Source organism: Harmonia axyridis, chromosome 1, assembly GCF_914767665.1.
Source record: "Harmonia axyridis chromosome 1, icHarAxyr1.1, whole genome shotgun sequence".
In the NCBI taxonomy this organism is placed as follows: Eukaryota; Metazoa; Arthropoda; class Insecta; order Coleoptera; family Coccinellidae; genus Harmonia; species Harmonia axyridis.
Window position 1 is genome coordinate 42,980,640 of NC_059501.1, and position 17,264 is coordinate 42,997,903.

At 33.0% G+C, this 17,264-nt stretch overlaps 1 protein-coding gene across 1 annotated transcript in view; it reads left to right on the forward strand.

The window, feature by feature from the left end:
* The first annotated feature begins 2,301 nt into the window (after positions 1-2,301).
* LOC123683786 (putative ferric-chelate reductase 1 homolog) overlaps positions 2,302-17,264 on the forward strand; it is an 81,761-nt gene continuing 66,798 nt past the window's right edge. Inside the window, exon 1 of the mRNA XM_045622680.1 lies at positions 2,302-2,503. Coding sequence (XP_045478636.1) covers positions 2,489-2,503 — 15 coding nt within the window. The 5' untranslated portion in view covers positions 2,302-2,488. The remainder of the gene's footprint in view (positions 2,504-17,264) is intronic.

Sequence of the window (17,264 nt, forward strand, 5' to 3'; positions counted from 1 at the left end):
CGAAAAAATATTTTTATTATGAAGTACGCTAAGGGCAAGCTCACACAGCCGCAAACTCGTAGCATATGTCGCGGAGTGGCTTTAGATCGAAAAAATAATCTAATAGCCAAATTAAAAGCTCACATTCCTCAGAATCGAATGAAATTTTGGGAAGAACTCCTAGTCAATGAAGGTGGTTCTCAAGAGGAAACTGAATAATATTTTTGTCTTCCTATAATGTTATATTAGTAATTATACATTTATTTTCATATACATGCAAAAATGTGAAGAACGTATTAAGTTTGAAAAATTATTGGAATTAAAGAGTGTTCAGTAAATTCGACAATTAGTTTTATTTAGGACATTTGCATTAAGTGCAAGTAATTTCATATACTAGGCTATCTTGTCCTAAGTGACAATCTAATCAAAAATCTACTAATGCGAAAGAGATTAATCGAAATTATGTTTTTCGATTCAATTGTATTCTTTGACATAATATATAAAATAAAATGTGAAGAGTTTGTTCAATAACTGTAAGTTATACAATGAAATGAAACAAAAACCGGATTATCTCAAAACATGAATTTTGCAGATAGGACCTTTGATGTTAGGACGGCAGTATAAACCTGTTCGCGGTTTGGACGAAAAATGTTATAAGAAGATCATGAACTTGGATAACTTACATTCTTCAATCTCGAGATTTTCAAATTGAAACCTATATATTTTATTATTTCAGTCGATTCTACGTGCAAAAATTGTCGGAATGACTTAAGCACATTCTATCTATACCTAAAATGAATACTTCAAGAGTTATCGAGGAAGAACTTTAAATGAGGAAAATTCGCAATTCCTAACTGTGTGGAATAGTCTGTGAGTTCCGGAAAACAGAGAAAGAAACTAAAAATCGATGTTTGGATAACTTAATTTTACGTTTCATGAATTAAAACTAATATTTCGTTGCTATTGTTGGAATATCCATAAACCAATAAAATTTTCAATTACGAATAATTCGTTCTAATTCTCAAAATGTCAAATTTAGTTATCCAAACTAGTACGCGCCCTTATCTACCTTGTAGGTAGATCAATATATCCTGTAGATCTACCCAATAGGTAGATCAATGTTGCCTATAGATCTACCTTGTAGGTAGATCAATATTGCCCACAGATCTACCTTGTAGGTAGATCAATAATGCCCATAGATCTACCTTGTAGGTAGATCAATGTTGCTCATAGATCTACCTTGTAGGTAGATCAATGTAGCTCATAGATCCTCTTTGCCCGTAGATACACCTTGTAGGTAGATCTACATTGCCCATAGATCCTCTTTGTCCATAGATCTGCATTGGCCACAGATCTAGATGTACAACCTATATAAAATTCATTCAAATACTGTATATCTCCTGTATTATCAATATCGGACTAATATACAGCGAGATACTAAAGTTCCAGTAATTTCATACATACGCGTTAGCAACGAACGGTCTGTATATAATTTGAGGAATAATTTCAATCAAATTGACACGAAACATCCTGTATATCTAGTTTTTGTTGAAACACAAAAATCAACCAAAAACACCAATGAACATGTCCGACTCGTTATTCGAATACCTTCAAGATGGCAGAAAAAGCAAATACTATGAAACCAATTTTCGAATTCCATACGGAATCAATTCTTCAGGAATGTCTAAGACTAACCTAAAGCTATTACACAAATTTCCAGATTTCATTTTGCCTATTTTTTCAAAAATATCAAATTGGTATCCCAATTCAATACACCCTGTATAACTTTTAATCAATTATTATATTATTCCTCACAAATTATGAAAACGAAGAATAACCTGAAGCTTAACTCATGAACCGTTGAGTTTTTACCAAGGTAAGGCATATTGCTGAAATTGTCATCAAAAAAGCTATCTGATGATGCAATAATATACTAGGTGTGCCATTTGAAATGAGGAAGTAGTAATCTGTTTTCGGTATAACCGGAAGTTGTAGATATCTGAAAATATTTTAGGGAGAAAGATCATTGTCTCAAATTCCAACATGCAAATTTTATGCAAAAACTCATGATTGTATAGGGTGTGCCATCAAAAAATGATGTCGAAAACTCAATACCTTTGAAATGTAGTGTAGCCTACCTAAGCAAATATCAGACTGAGACATAAATATTAATGATTAGAGCAGTAAATCCGTCCAAAATGATCAATTATAGAATTCGATAATTGAAGAATGGCTTGATCTAAGCGTAATACCTCTGTTGAATTAAAATATCCCTTCTTCGATTTCCTCAAGAATAACGTTCCATCGGCCTTCGTGTGCAAGGTAGAGAACATAACGTAGCGGTGACCGAGTGAAGTGGAAAGTTGTTTCAGTTTTGACCGGATCGTGTTTGGTGAGAGTATATGAGTGTGTTTTCAATCGTACGATAATAGATAAATAAAGGTGGTGCGTGAAAGTGTTTTTATATAATCGATAATTTTGGAACAACTTCTTCAGTTAATAAATAGTAATGATGTTTTTAAAGGTGAGTGTTCTTGTGGATTATCAGTTGAAATGGTGGATACTGGATGTACCAAATACCTCTGTGAAAAGCGTTTACTGCGATAGACAAACGCATACCCAGAATTTGAAGGAATACGCCTAAAATGATCTCAGTGCGCCTATTTCTAAGTGTTTCGAGTGAATGTTTTTATTAACAGGGTGGTCCTGATTTCAGTTCAATAAAGTTTGCGTTAGATAGAAGCACTTTTTTCATAAAAATGTCAGAAAGAACATTTATCAGACACTTAGACAATAAAAAATATTCACAAAAACTTTTTATTGTTTGAATGTCTGATAAATGTTCTTTTCAGAAATTCTCAATTAAATGCCATCTGAAAACGTTATAATAAATCACGGCAATTTTGGTAGTTCGCTATATTTATCACTGATGGGAAAATTCAAAATATTAATTTTTGTGGATAGTGTTTGCTTAGTACTAGATCATCTCGAAAATTTTACAACCAAGAAATCTTCTTTTCAATGAAACTCTATTGATTTCAGAAAATGAAATAGTTTTCTCAAAAAAAAAGATGGTGCAGTAGATTTTGCATAGGAGAAAGATCATCGCACCCCTATATTGACGCCACTTCATAATTTTGGCATGAGATACCTAATTCGGAACACTACGTTATCTATACTTCAATACCGAAGAATTGAAACAATGAATGATTATAATATTAAAAGTAGTTTAAATGAAGTTAAAAGTAGAAAACTGATTTTTTTCAAAATTAAAACCTTGTTTTTCGAAAACAAAGCTTGTTATGTTTATATGAACCTTTTTCATAAAAAAAAAATATCCGACGCCAAAGCTATGGAACTGGAAATCTCAACCATCCTGTTTATGTTTACCTATGCACAATTTCACAAAAAATAAATTTCAATGCATGGAGCCGAGCTTGGAGCTTAAAGATCGCATTGTGAAAAGACAACTTGGATCTAATATCAACAATAATAATGTTTTCATACTCGAAAATCAATCAATATTCATGAATATTCAGAATGAATAGCTGTATATAACTGTTCATTCAGAATATTAAACATGTTATTATTATCATCATTTTACAAAAATGCTAATAATCAGATGAGTCACCGTTTGAGTAATTCCCAGAACCATGAGCTTGCAGCTATTCAAAACAATTATCATAAAACAGTAGGTTTTAATGATATAACAAATAAATAAACAATTAAATGTCTTCACCAACTATAGATGCTCAGTAGAAATGATACCTATATAAAAATAAATGCATCTACTAACAAATTATAATGACTCAATTCGTTGAAGTATCTTGAAATTTTACTTCAGTAGGCGACTGCCATGAATTCATTTCGCCAAATGTGAAAACAGCTAATATATGTATATTCAAATATATGTACAATATAGGTGTATATAAGTTGAAAGTGTCAAGTTTCTAATGACGATGTTTATTGAATATATAATTCTTTTAAAGTTCCAGGGAAACTCTCCTTTTTCAGTAAGAATTGACAAATGATTATATAGAATGAAAAAAATTTATTGGAATTGAGCCTTCAATTTCTTGTCAAATTTCTATGTCTAGTCTAGACATGGAGATAGTAAGAGTATTGGTTCAAGAGATGAAGGCCGTTTTATGTTATCGTGAATTTTCATTCGGTATAACTTTTTCACGGCAATCATCCAAGTTCCTATCTATGATCATAATATAAGGAAAGGATAGTAAGCCAGTGTAGTGCTTTTTTCGATTTTGTTGATGTTGAGCTCCATCTAGTTGTACTCACGTTTTACTCGAATTTTACTGTCAAAAATTGGTCCGTAAAGTGGAGCCCTCTGAAAAAATCGGTGTTATTTTGAAGAACTGAAATTTTGGAAATAGAGTGGTCAGAAGATCTCTATATTTTGATATTTTTTCTGCTCTGTAATAAGCATTTACACCAGTGGCGTGTATTTGTTATAACTTAATAATAACATAAAAATTGTTGGCAATGTCATGCGACCCCTTTTCAACCACGCCACTGAATGCATTATCGTATTATTTCTGCGCCATCTATAGCTCATGATTCAGAGCTATCTATTATCGAGTTACTTCTCCAAATCCAAATCCAACTACAGTAGCGACCCCTGGTGACTATTACCTTGCCGTCAAACGGCGGTTGGCTTACTATAATTTCTATGCTATGATAATCTGTGAACTATAGATAATTAAAATCGAGATTAAAATATTCCTCCGTAGTCACCTTGATTAAACATTGTTAGATTTTTTCCTTTGTTCACATTTATGGAACAACATTTATCAATTTGAAAATGTTGAAAAAATCTAACAGTATTAAATCAGAAGACCTTAGTGGCCACCGAATAATTATCTGAAGTTCACAGATTATCATAAATAGGCAATTGGCTAATTTGCCGTGTCGAACTGAAACTTTTGATTATTTTTATAATACCTACAATGAGAAATTTATATATGTTGTATATATATTTTTGGAAAAGGAAAAAGTGAGCGATTTCATTTGTTATAGAAAAATGTATGGTTCACATTAAAAAAAACACAAACTGTATTATAACTCCAAAACTAATTGTAATGAAAAAGTTCTTCTACACTTATTTACCTATTCTACAGAGAAAAGTGGCTGTAGAATATTTCTGTTTCATGTTGATAGCACCAATAATAAAGAAGTGGATAACACTTTTTATTTCACGCTAATTTCCAATTTTCTCTTATAGCTTGAAAACATCCTGTATCAATACTGTACAGCCTGTACAGTTATTCGTGAAACACTTTGTACACACATAGAAAATAGGAATCCTTTGCAATTCAACGCGTTCAAATGATATGGTTAGATCGAGGGGGTAATCACTCCGTCAAAAAGTTACATCGATTTCGGAAATCATGATGATTTCCGGAGATTTCTGGAGATTTCGGATGATTTCAGATTATTTCGGGTGATTGCCAGTGATTTCGGATGATAAGAAATGATTTTTTGGTACTGGAAATTATTTTAGAATGGGAAAATGATCCATTTCAGTATTTGAAGGGAAAATATAGACAAGCTCAATCTTTATTGTAAATATTGCATCTTCGAAAATGTTGAACAGATAATAAAAATTTTTGGATTTTCAACTCCTAACAAAAACAGATTTTTTATAGAAAAATATGAGGATTTTCTTCCACCCTTACGAGGGTTAGACTAAAATCAACATATGTTTATGTAATCGAATATTGGCTTCTCAATGTAGGAATGTACCCATCTTATCGAACTGGAATTCAAAAGTTCAAAAGTGGCCAAGTTGTGGCCGAATGTTTATGGCCAATTTTTTGAGATTTATGCCATCCGGAGTTCAAAAATTGATTTTTTTTTAAATGTTGATATCTGCATCTATAACAATGTTAGATTCTACCGAAATGTTGGTTCGTCGATCCAAAAATTAAGTTAATATAGCTTCAACATCAAATTTGCCTGTAATAATCCTCCGAACCAGAGATGATCTTCAAAAGAGCGACCGATTGGTTATCCAGGAAAGAAGTTATCACTTCTGAGTGGATGAGTGGGTTTTGCGAAGTTCGAAATTTATATATAGATTATAGTAGAACAACGATTTTCCCGCGAAATAATTTTCTCTATCGTCAAACGATTCTCTAGAAATGAGGTCAGAATCACGTAAAAATAATACAGGCTGAGTATGAGGATTCCAATTCGTCTGGATTAAAGGTGGCAATAGAGAATCATTCCATCATTATCCGTAATTTGAGTAGGTTGATGAATTCTGCTTTCATCGTTATTTTTGTAATTGTAGGTGAACATCCTTTTAATTTGATGGTGATTGATCGCTCATATCTATCTTTTATAATTTGATGGTCAATTTTCCCCTAGATGATTTTTTGTAATCATGTGTTCAAGCATTTGGATTAGGTGACTAGAGATTCTCATTATCGTTGGTTTAGTGAAGTTTTAGGAATATGTAGGTATGAGATTTCAGTATCTGATTCTGCCAATTTTAAAAAAGATGATGAAAAATTAAAAGAGATAACTAAAGAATTATTTATTGTACCTACAACAACTTGACATTTCTGCATCTCTATTGAAGTGTAAATGTTTCCTTTTTTCACTGCCAATAAAACACAAAATAAACATGAAATATTACTATTTATTTTCAACGGTCAATTATATAACACATAAAACATTTAAATTCATTAGAATAATAATTGAAGTCACTTCCAACCTAAATTCCCGAAGATGTTTCATATTGTTTCTGATTAGAAATGTTAAAGATTTCTTGAAGAGTTTATTCAACAATATTATCAGATATTTTAATTTTTTTGGAAGGAGATGGACAATACAATATTTTGTTAGAAATCTCAATATTGTTATTCAAACTATCTTTTATATATGCCTCTGCTACGGATGCTAATTTCCAGCCATCTTGACGTTTTATGGGTGTAATGTTGCCCCCTGCATTGGTCAATTGTTTCCCCTGAAATAGTGACCTGTGTAGTTCTTATACCTTTCTTTTCCAAGGCATTCTGCAATCAAGCTGAGAATTTCTTCAATTTTATTCAACGCCCCACGTTGGTTAATAGATTTTCCTGTCCAATATTTAAAAATAATCTGTTACTTTTGGTATGAGGCTGCCGTAGTGCTCTATACTTGGAGTCAATCAAGATAATCAGAATTTGAAACATTTACGCAATGGGTCATTTTATCAGGTATTTTAACAATCAATATACATAGATCCAGCATCTCCAATGGGATCAATAATTATATGTGATAATTCTTCACGGCGTCAACGCACGCTGATACCCAAAATTAACAGAACCTAGAATAAATAAAAAATATTGGAATTATTATTAGGTAATCATCCAAAACTATGATTATCTCTGCGTACCTTATAAAGTAAATTTGTTTCGTTATCATCACCTTGAATAAAATCATTGATATCAGTCCTTGATAAAACTTTAGATTTCTTTCCTAGGTCCGACGTTTTTGTTTGAGTAGATACACCATAACATAGGAGGTTTTGAAATTTTTGATTACTTAGTTTCTTGTTACGATTTATTCACGAAATCAGTCATATGTTTCAATGTTTCCTCATACTAAATCGGATTAAGCCGGTAATATATTAGATACTATTGCATTTGCTTTCTCAGATATATCTGGTGGAGTAGGTATCACTACCATTATCATAATTTCAGAATTATAAACATAGATAGAGGGAGCATATGTCATTTTCAGTATGCAAATTTTGTCCCCAAGCGCGGGGAAATGAAAACGTATCAGTGATAGAATATTTCACTCAATTCGCTGGTTTCTCCACAAAGAACGAACTTGTCCCATTATGAATCAACGTTTCATATCAACTCATAATATATTGAGATGAATACCTTATTATAACAGAAATTCTGAAAACAAACTAACTTCAAGCCCGCTAAACGACGTGAAACAACGGATGACACTAGGAGAGCAATAAATGCCAAACCTTGGATTTCAGCAGGTAGATACAGAAAATAATGAATATTCTGCATACTATAAATTCGACAATTAGGAAAAATATAGGATTTCAAATATTCATATTGCATATTCAACTGAGAATCACTCAAATAAATATATTTATCACTTGTTCATCTACCATGAGTTTTGAATACGCGGTTTCGTAAATTTTTCGCGATTTGGCGATTTAGCTGGTAATAATTTTTGGGGAGCTACTTTCGTTGGTTCTACTAATTCTGGTGGAGTCACAGAAAACTTAGAATCAGACATATTTCAACTTTATAGTACTCAAAATAAGCAGTGAGATCGCAAATTTTGAATCGAGTTTAAACTTCAAAAGTTTTCTTAGCAACGCATGTCTAATTGCCGTGCCTACCATTTTAAAACTTCATATTTCACATCGATAATTCCCTGGATTTAATATATTGTAATGATATAATATTAGATCGTCGTTTTTCCCATCTCAGAAAAAAAAGTGTATTATACGGAAAAAATATTAGAATTTACCTCTCGGTTTTTTGTCAATACAACCTTGAGCAAAAATCTAATACTTTTTTTCCTTGTATAATAAATAACTATTTCATTCTCAAGGCTCCACCATCATTTGACTTCTTTGTCACTAACGTCATCCAAATAAGAACCTTGGCGTGTAGTACACATTTGGATTTTACTTGGCTCTTTCTGCGGTGTCAAATTCAATTATTTTTTCCTCGATTACCGCCTTCAGGCTCTTAGGAATGACGTTTGGAGATCTCAATTATAGAGAGATAGGGGGCCACAAAATATGTTCCTGTTTGGAAATAATGATCTGCATAATCTCACGTGAACGACGTCCTGTAGCCTCATCCTACTGGCACTAGAAGTTCGATGTTAGGCCCTTAATTTCTCGTGACAGTTTTAGCTGGCCGAGAATTGAAAATACATTTTGTCGCTTGTCTATAGAACTCCAATGGACAGCCTCGAAAATCATATTACAACAATACCATCGTTTTCCCCAGTTAACGGGAGGCAATTTTCGTAAGTAATTGCACAAGTGCATCAAAATTACCGATAATTTTGCATGACAGCGTGTTGTCATAAAAACTGCACCTTCGGTGTCGGGCTCTTCCTCTAAAAATGAAAATGACCGAATGCAGTTTTTCAAAGAAAACACGCTGGAATGCGAAATTATCCGGTAATTTTGATGCACGAGTGTAATTCGGGGGAATATTTCCCGAATAAACTGTTACATTACCTGTAAAACTGATTTAGAATGGAATTGCCATAGATTCGAACTGTGTAAGATGCATAGAAACTAAGCATCTATGAACAGAACAATTATCGCAGTGCAGTTTCGCTTCCTACAATGCAATTATCGTAGGTAATTGCACAAGTGCATCAAAATTACCGATAATTTTGCATGACAGCGTGTTGTCATAAAAACTGCATGAGTTCATTTTCATTTTTGGAGAAAGAGCCCAACAACGAAGGTGGAGGGCTCTTTCTTCAAAAATGAAAATGACCGAATGCAGTTTTTCAAAGAAAACACCCTGGAATGCGAAATTATCCGGTAATTTTGATGCACGAGTGTAATTCGGGGGAATATTTCCCGAATAAACTGTTACATTACCTGTCAAACTGATTTAGAATGGAATTGCCATAGATTCGAACTGTGTTAGATGCATAGAAACTAAGCATCTATGAACAGAACAATTATCGCAGTGCAGTTTCGCTTCCTACAATGCAATTATGGCTGTAATTTCCGATAATTGTTCTCCAGATATATAGAATTTTTGACAGGAGGGAAATATTCGCTGTAATTTTCGATAATTGTTCTCCAGACACATAGAATTTTTGACAGGAGGGAAATATTCGATCTAACATGTCGATGTCGCAATGTAATAATTGCCCCACATTTTTTTGAAATGAGGGCAGGAACCACATAATTTCGCAAAGAGCTAAATGGATACCCTCAATTTGGCGATATTTTGGATGGTCCTTTTCGAATGTCCTGGTTGATTATTACCGAGATTATTACCTATAGTTGATAATATGGTCCTGAGGAAACGCAAAATCGTTTTTCGATCAGGAAATGAATCTGTGGAGTGCCATACCTTATGCGGGAGGCCTCTATATGGCCGTTACAGATTCAACATCGATTGCACGAATTTCGCGTGACCACACTTATGCGGCAACTGGAAACTATTAATTTTCCCGCGCTGTGATTTTTGTAAAAGTGGGAGAACCAGTTGCAATACCCAGTATTATTCAATTCGTTATAACTAATATAATATAATAATATATAATTTCATTTTTCTCAAATCTTTCAGTAGGTCCCCTATCTATGACTTCTCGAAATCTCATATTACGACCCCCCTCTTATCAGGGATTAGGGAGCAACTTGTAGCTTCATTTTTCTACTCAATTTGACTAAGACAACATATCATTTATCTATACAATCAGTGGCGTATCCAATAGGGATATATCCCCGCCAGGTGGAACATCCATAATAAGTCACAACGCTCAATAATTTCATTGTGTAAAAATTTAATCAACGAATTCATCAACCAGCGGTCACATCAAAGGGCTTGATCTGATCCGACTGTCGTCGGCATAATCATTATTTATTTACGGGCTAAAAATGCCGAATTGATGATAAAAATGAACACTCAGGTGAAAATTAATGAGATTCTGAAGTAAAAGCTCCAAACTACTCGAATTCAAATCGGAAACGAATAAGCAATTTTTTTTTCTTCATCCCCCCAAGGTTTATGTCTGGGTATGCCACTGTATACAACCATAGCTTGTAGAAAAACTCATTAGAATTAACTAAAACAATGAAGTGTTTGATTGTCTCAGTCTTTACTTGTCGGAAATTCATCTTAATGAATTTCGCGCGTTTACGCGCGACCATCTGAACTGACCCTGATGCTTCACGCCAGCTCGCCTCTTTTCATTTCAATAAATGGTGGCTTCTACACATTTCGGGAGGGAGGGGGGTTTCAACCCCTCTACCCCCCCCCCTCTTCTGGCTATGTCCGTACATTTATCAATTATAATTGAAAACTCTCCATTAATTTGGCTACACGTGGCTTTTCGATTGAAGGAAATGAATCATTTCTTGTTTTTCAACGTTCATTTCCTGAACAGATTTCTCTCCGTTCCAATGTCTGTGGTCCACGAAATTTGGGCCAGGAATATTATCAAACGATAAGGTTGGAGTAACTGATAACGAATCTGTCCTCAAATTCAATCCTGTCAGCTTGTCATGAAGACGATAACTCTCGAACGGAAAGACCGAGAAACTTGAAATTCTCAAGGTATGCTTGAATCTCGCCGATAATTCGTGGATGGGCAAAACCTCGTGAACGGGTAAAACCCGACTATGGGTAAATAATATAGCCGTTCAAAATTTATAAATACGATTGAAAAGAAATTTCGCTTTCAAATGAGGAATAACAATAAAAAAAACCATATCGATCGCATCACCAGAAGCATAGAAAACTCGAGAAGAAAATTCACCCAATATGTCCATACCAGGAATCCGAATTTGAGAAAATATACAATTCCAAACTCCTCCCAAAACTTCAACTATAACGAGAAGAATATTGAAAAATAATTACCCTCTAGATAATAGTTCAAGAGACCACAAAGCCGTACCCTTATAGACATACAAGGTGAATCTTTGAAAATGTCCAATCTCTGAATTATACATTTTGAAACTGAAAATATGACGTTATTGACCAAGATGCCTTAGATAGCTTGTTTCCGAGATACTGAGTGTTTTATGTTTTAATATGTATTTTTTTTTCGAAAGAATGTTTTATGTCTTCCCAATTTCAATTTGAAAATTGACAATTTTTTTTATTGGTCATAAGGAATGCCAATTTGGCCGATAGTTCAGCAATTGTCGTAAAGGCAGCTACTTTCACTTAGTTTTGTTAGGTAAATCAGAGCAAATTTTTTATTTGACCTAACTATGATGGTAAATGGTAAGATATTTTTAAAAGGCATTGAATTCTACAATAAAGTCATTCCTGTTTGATTCATGTAACACCAGCGGTTATCGAGTGATTTGGTAATAAAAAATTATCTCAATTTTAATTTTATAAAAATCTTATTCTCTGGCCGTGTTACAATAAAGAATTGAAAAACAAAAATATTCGTGAAACTTCATTGACGGTAATAATTATTAATTGCGTAATTGAAGTTCAGAATTGCATCACATAAGTTCAACGCACTTTCCCTTTTATTGATTCTGAATCCAACCGAATTCTGTGCATAGTTTGTAAATGAAATATCTCTGGAATGATCATATCATCTGTCGTAATTAATGTCGTTAGAATTTATTTCATCAGGTTATTTCATTATTGCATTCCAGTGTCGACGATTCTTGTATCAGACATTTTTTCGCGGTTTCTTTTTTATTGTAACGTTAGAATCCAGTCTAGCAAAATCCTCCCTAACGTACAATGAATAAAACTAAAATAAAATCAATTTATACTTCCCTTCAGGGTTTCCTCACTTCTGAATTCTCTAAATGAAATAATTCAGAGAAAGAGTACTTATGATAGATATTTATACTTTGAGTGAATTTTATGTGTTTTCACTTGTAAACATTGAAGGACAAGTAGTGCAGAAAACAAAAATCAAGAAATCGGTCCAAAGCATCTTAAAACTTCGGGGAATCTGAATTTCTCAATGCAAAATACATTTTGATCTCATCTGCCTACAGTTTGAAGTTTATCTGGAGAATCCAATATTTGCATTGCTTAAGGACTTTAACCATCCCAGTGAATTAATTGTAGGAAGTGAAATCCTTGAACAAAGTATAGACCAATTGCCTGATCACAGAACATAATATATTCTGGCATTCCGAAAATCCAAGAGTATCGCATCAGATTAAAGTCGCCTATTAGCAGAAAATGGTCAAGTAATCGTTGGAGAATATTCCATACCTAGACCACCTAACAGGCTCATCGTTCCACCCATCAATATTTCGATCTTTAAATCATCAACTCCTGTGGAATGAAGACAGTGTTTAAAATAGAAACATAATGTAGATGCTATGCCACACCAATGAAAGCATGACCTCCATCTTTTTTTTACTGATTGTACTACATTGACATTATGCGTCTGGTAGTAATTATCGCAAATAAACTCGAAACTATTCATTGAGGATTTAAATTATGACTCTGTTACACAAATAAGTTTGGTAGATCAATTTCAGAAAGACTTTAGAAATTCAGTTGTCTTAATCATTAGACCTTGACAATTTTTATAATAAATGATGAAATAATGATGATAATAAATATTTTATTCACCAAAAATCATCACATTCCAATACAACAAAATTGGGAAACGTCAAAAGAAAAACAGAAATACAAATTAAATTAATCAATTCAATCCTGAGAGGAACTCTGAAATGTTATAAGGTTCTTGATGAAGCAGTAACTTTAGATCTCTTTCCGAAACAATTTGAAGTCACCTATTTCTCTTATGTGCACTGGTAGTGAATTCAACAGTTTTATACACATATATTTTGGAGATTTTTCAGTGGATGCCAGATAATACCGAGGATAAAAGAAAAAATTATGTCTTGTGTTGTGGCAACTTATCTTGTTGAACTTCCTGAAATATTTCGATTGCTTAAATATGAATTGTAAACACTTACTTGTAGATGTACAAAGCTGGTTAAGTGAGAATGTTACTCTTTTCTGAAAATGCCTCGACAAGTTTCTCGTAATTTCAAGTTGAAAATACACCTCATGGCGAGTTTTTGAATTCGGAACACACAATTGGATTCTTGACTACTGATCCAGATCAACAGTCCATAACTCATGAGAGCCTGAAAGTTTGAATAATAAATCGTTTTCAAAAAATCTACTTCAAATTCCGATTTGAGGACACGCAAGGTATATAAAACTTTATTTAGCGATTTGCAAAGTTGTTGAATATGTTCAAACCAATAAAGGTATGGTCCACAGTAACTCCCAAAAATTTTGTACAATATTTTAGTTGTATCTCTTCGTCCAAAAATTGTAAGCCCTCAGGTACCTCAGTTTTACGAAGCTTATGTGAGAAAAGTATAATTCACGAAATTCTCCCTGATCGATGGCATGATGTTTGGCTATCTTTCCACTCTCCGCACTTGTTAGAAAAATAACTATTTTTGTTTAATTAGCTTTCTGAATAGGTATAAATGTTATCAACTCTTTCACGGGATGAAACAAAAAATTAAACAGCAATCTGTGTTTAATTCATCGGAGTAATGACTGATGTCGAAAAACACAATTATGTATGTACATAGAATGTGTTAAGAAACATCCAACGAAATAACCCTTTTGTGAATACAAGATGTGGGAGAAGCAATTGTCGGGAATTCCCAATTCAAAATTTAGTATCTGTTCTTTCTTAGCAGTTATTGTCTAATATATCTAACATATTATGCAAAATATTTTATACATTACCAATATTGACGACCACGCCGAACATTGGCAATATGCGTGTGGCTTGAACGCGTTGAGGACATATTCTTCGTTCAGTTAGCGAAATAATAGTTCAATCCAAAAGTAAATGAGTTTATAAATTGCATGTGTCTTGAAGAAGTCATGCTTGAATAATATCGCGAATAATGTTTGTGAATTCAAAATCATTTGAAATAATGAAATTTTCAATATTGAGTCCGAATGCGATTCCAAACGATGATTATTGCATTTCATGTTACTCAAATGGCTTTGGATTGCTAAGATTGCTTCATTTCAATTCTTTTCAGAATAAAATGCCCCGATCGATAGGACGTTGGCCCACATTCCTAACCTCATAAATTAATCATACTACCTACTAGGAGAGGGATGAATAACTAAAGTGAAGTTGGTTTTGTAAAAGGAAAACGGCAGAATTTTTACAATACAAGTCACACCATGATTCATATTATGATATAACAATATATTTTACCTACCACCGAAATAGTTAGTTATTATACGAGCAGAGGCACTGTACCCTTCACGGGTACCAAACGAGCCTCGGAATGGTGAGTTTTCGAATGAGTATGAGTATTTTACATTCTTTTTTCTACTTCACTGAATTTTCATTGAAATTAATGAAATATTTCCATAAATATCGTTTAGTGATTTCTGAATTGGAAACTGTAGGTTGGCAGAACTGTATCACAAATTTGAAAGATAATAAATAAATCTGTGGCATGAAATCTTTTTTAATCTGCGATATTCCCTCACGATTTTGTTCTACAAGATGTATCAGAATGAACGAATAAGCCACATAATCAGGAAATAATAATATTATGCATAAGAAATTTTGAATAGATTCTTAGTTTCGATTCATTCTCGAATATTAGCCCAGTCATATTAGGTAAAAAAAGGGGTCAACCTCGGAATGAAAGATAATAAGCTGCAAATTGGTATGAACCTTTGTTTTGTCATTCTAAATGTTGTCTCAAAAGTCACAATCGTTATCGTGTCCGCGTCTCAAGATATTCAAGGTCAAAGGTCACAAAAATCGGTTTTTCGCGAATATCTGGCTTCCTATCGGTTAAATGAGATTTGCATTTATTATAAAAGTTGTAGGCTATAAAATTCCCTACAACTTTTGTTTAAACTTTTTTTTCATACGACCAACCGTTTTGAAGGTAGAGCGCGAAGAGTGCACATCGTACAGTCAATGCAAGGTCAAGCGTGAGTTATGGTTATCAGTACGTTATAAAGTCAATTATTTACTTGGAAATTATAATTATTAAACAATGCCTATTATTTATGTACTAACTATTAACTATTTATATTTAATTAAAGTAAGTAACTTGATTATTTATATATAATTATTCATATTTAACTATTTAAGTATAAAATATTATTAATTCTGGATTATATATTTTAGTTTTATTTTAAGTTAACACGACATTATATATCTTTTCTTTAAAACGCGTAAATTTCTCAATTTCTCAATGATGTTCTCATCATTGACACAGCTATTGCCTTATCAGAACATCAAAAGACTGCTGTCATCATAGGAGAAGATATCGATTTGCTCGTTATTTTTATTGGACGTACTCAGTCACATCATCAGGAAATTTTTTTGAAAAAAGTTGGCAAAGGCAATGTCAAAACACAAATATATTCTACTAAAAGTTTTGACCAATATCCTCGTACTAAAAAGCACATTTTATTTTTACACGCATTGAGTGGCTGTGACACGACTTCTGCGCTATTTAAAAAAGGAAAAAAAACTGTTACTAGAGCATTGGAAAAAATTCCTGATTTAGATAAACTGGTGGAAGTATTTCAACAAGAAAACTGCCCAAAACAAACATTATTAGAAAATGGAGTGCGCATCTTGTTGGCATTATATAATGCTCCAAAATCTGAGGACAACATTGATCATTTCCGCTACACGCAATTCATCAAATTTACGAAACTAAATAAACCTGTACAACTGTCAACACTTCCACCAACAAGTGTAGCAGCTCATCAACACATAAAACGTGTCTACTACCAGATTCAAACGTGGTTAGGGAAGGACTTAGAACCTCAAGAATGGGGCTGGATGCTTGAAAATGAAATCCTGGAGCCCATACGAACGTTATTACCTCCAGCACCAGCCGAACTACTAAACGTAATATTTTGCAATTGCAAAAATGGTTGTGGTTCCCGCTGTGGATGCAGAAAATCAGGGCTACAATGTTCTTTAGCTTGCGGCCAGTGCAACGGACAAGCTTGCCTCAACGCTTCACTGTATCCAAGTAATCCCGATGAAGAAAATACATATGATCCCGATATTCTGAAAGGTTTGGAGATGAACATGACAGATAATGAGGATGATGACAATGAATCGAACATTTTTGAGCGACAAGAAGACGAAGACGACGAAGAAGAAGAAGATAATTAGCTTCCATTTCCAATTTCATTACAATTAAAATCAACAAAGATACTTTTGATATTTGAACTCACATTTTGATAAATGTAAATTATGCCGTATTTAATAATAAATAAAAATATGTGTAAAATATATACTCTTACTATCATTTTAACTTAAAATAAAACTAAAATATATAATCCAGAATTAATAATATTTTATACTTAAATAGTTAAATATGAATAATTATATAAATAATCAAGTTACTTACTTTAATTAAATATAAATAATTAATAGTTAGTACATAAATAATAAGCATTGTTTAATAATTATAATTTCCAAGTAAATAATTGACTTTATAACGTACTGATAACCATAACTCACGCTTGACCTTGCATTAGGCCGTATATGACTGTACGATGTGCACTCTTCGCGCT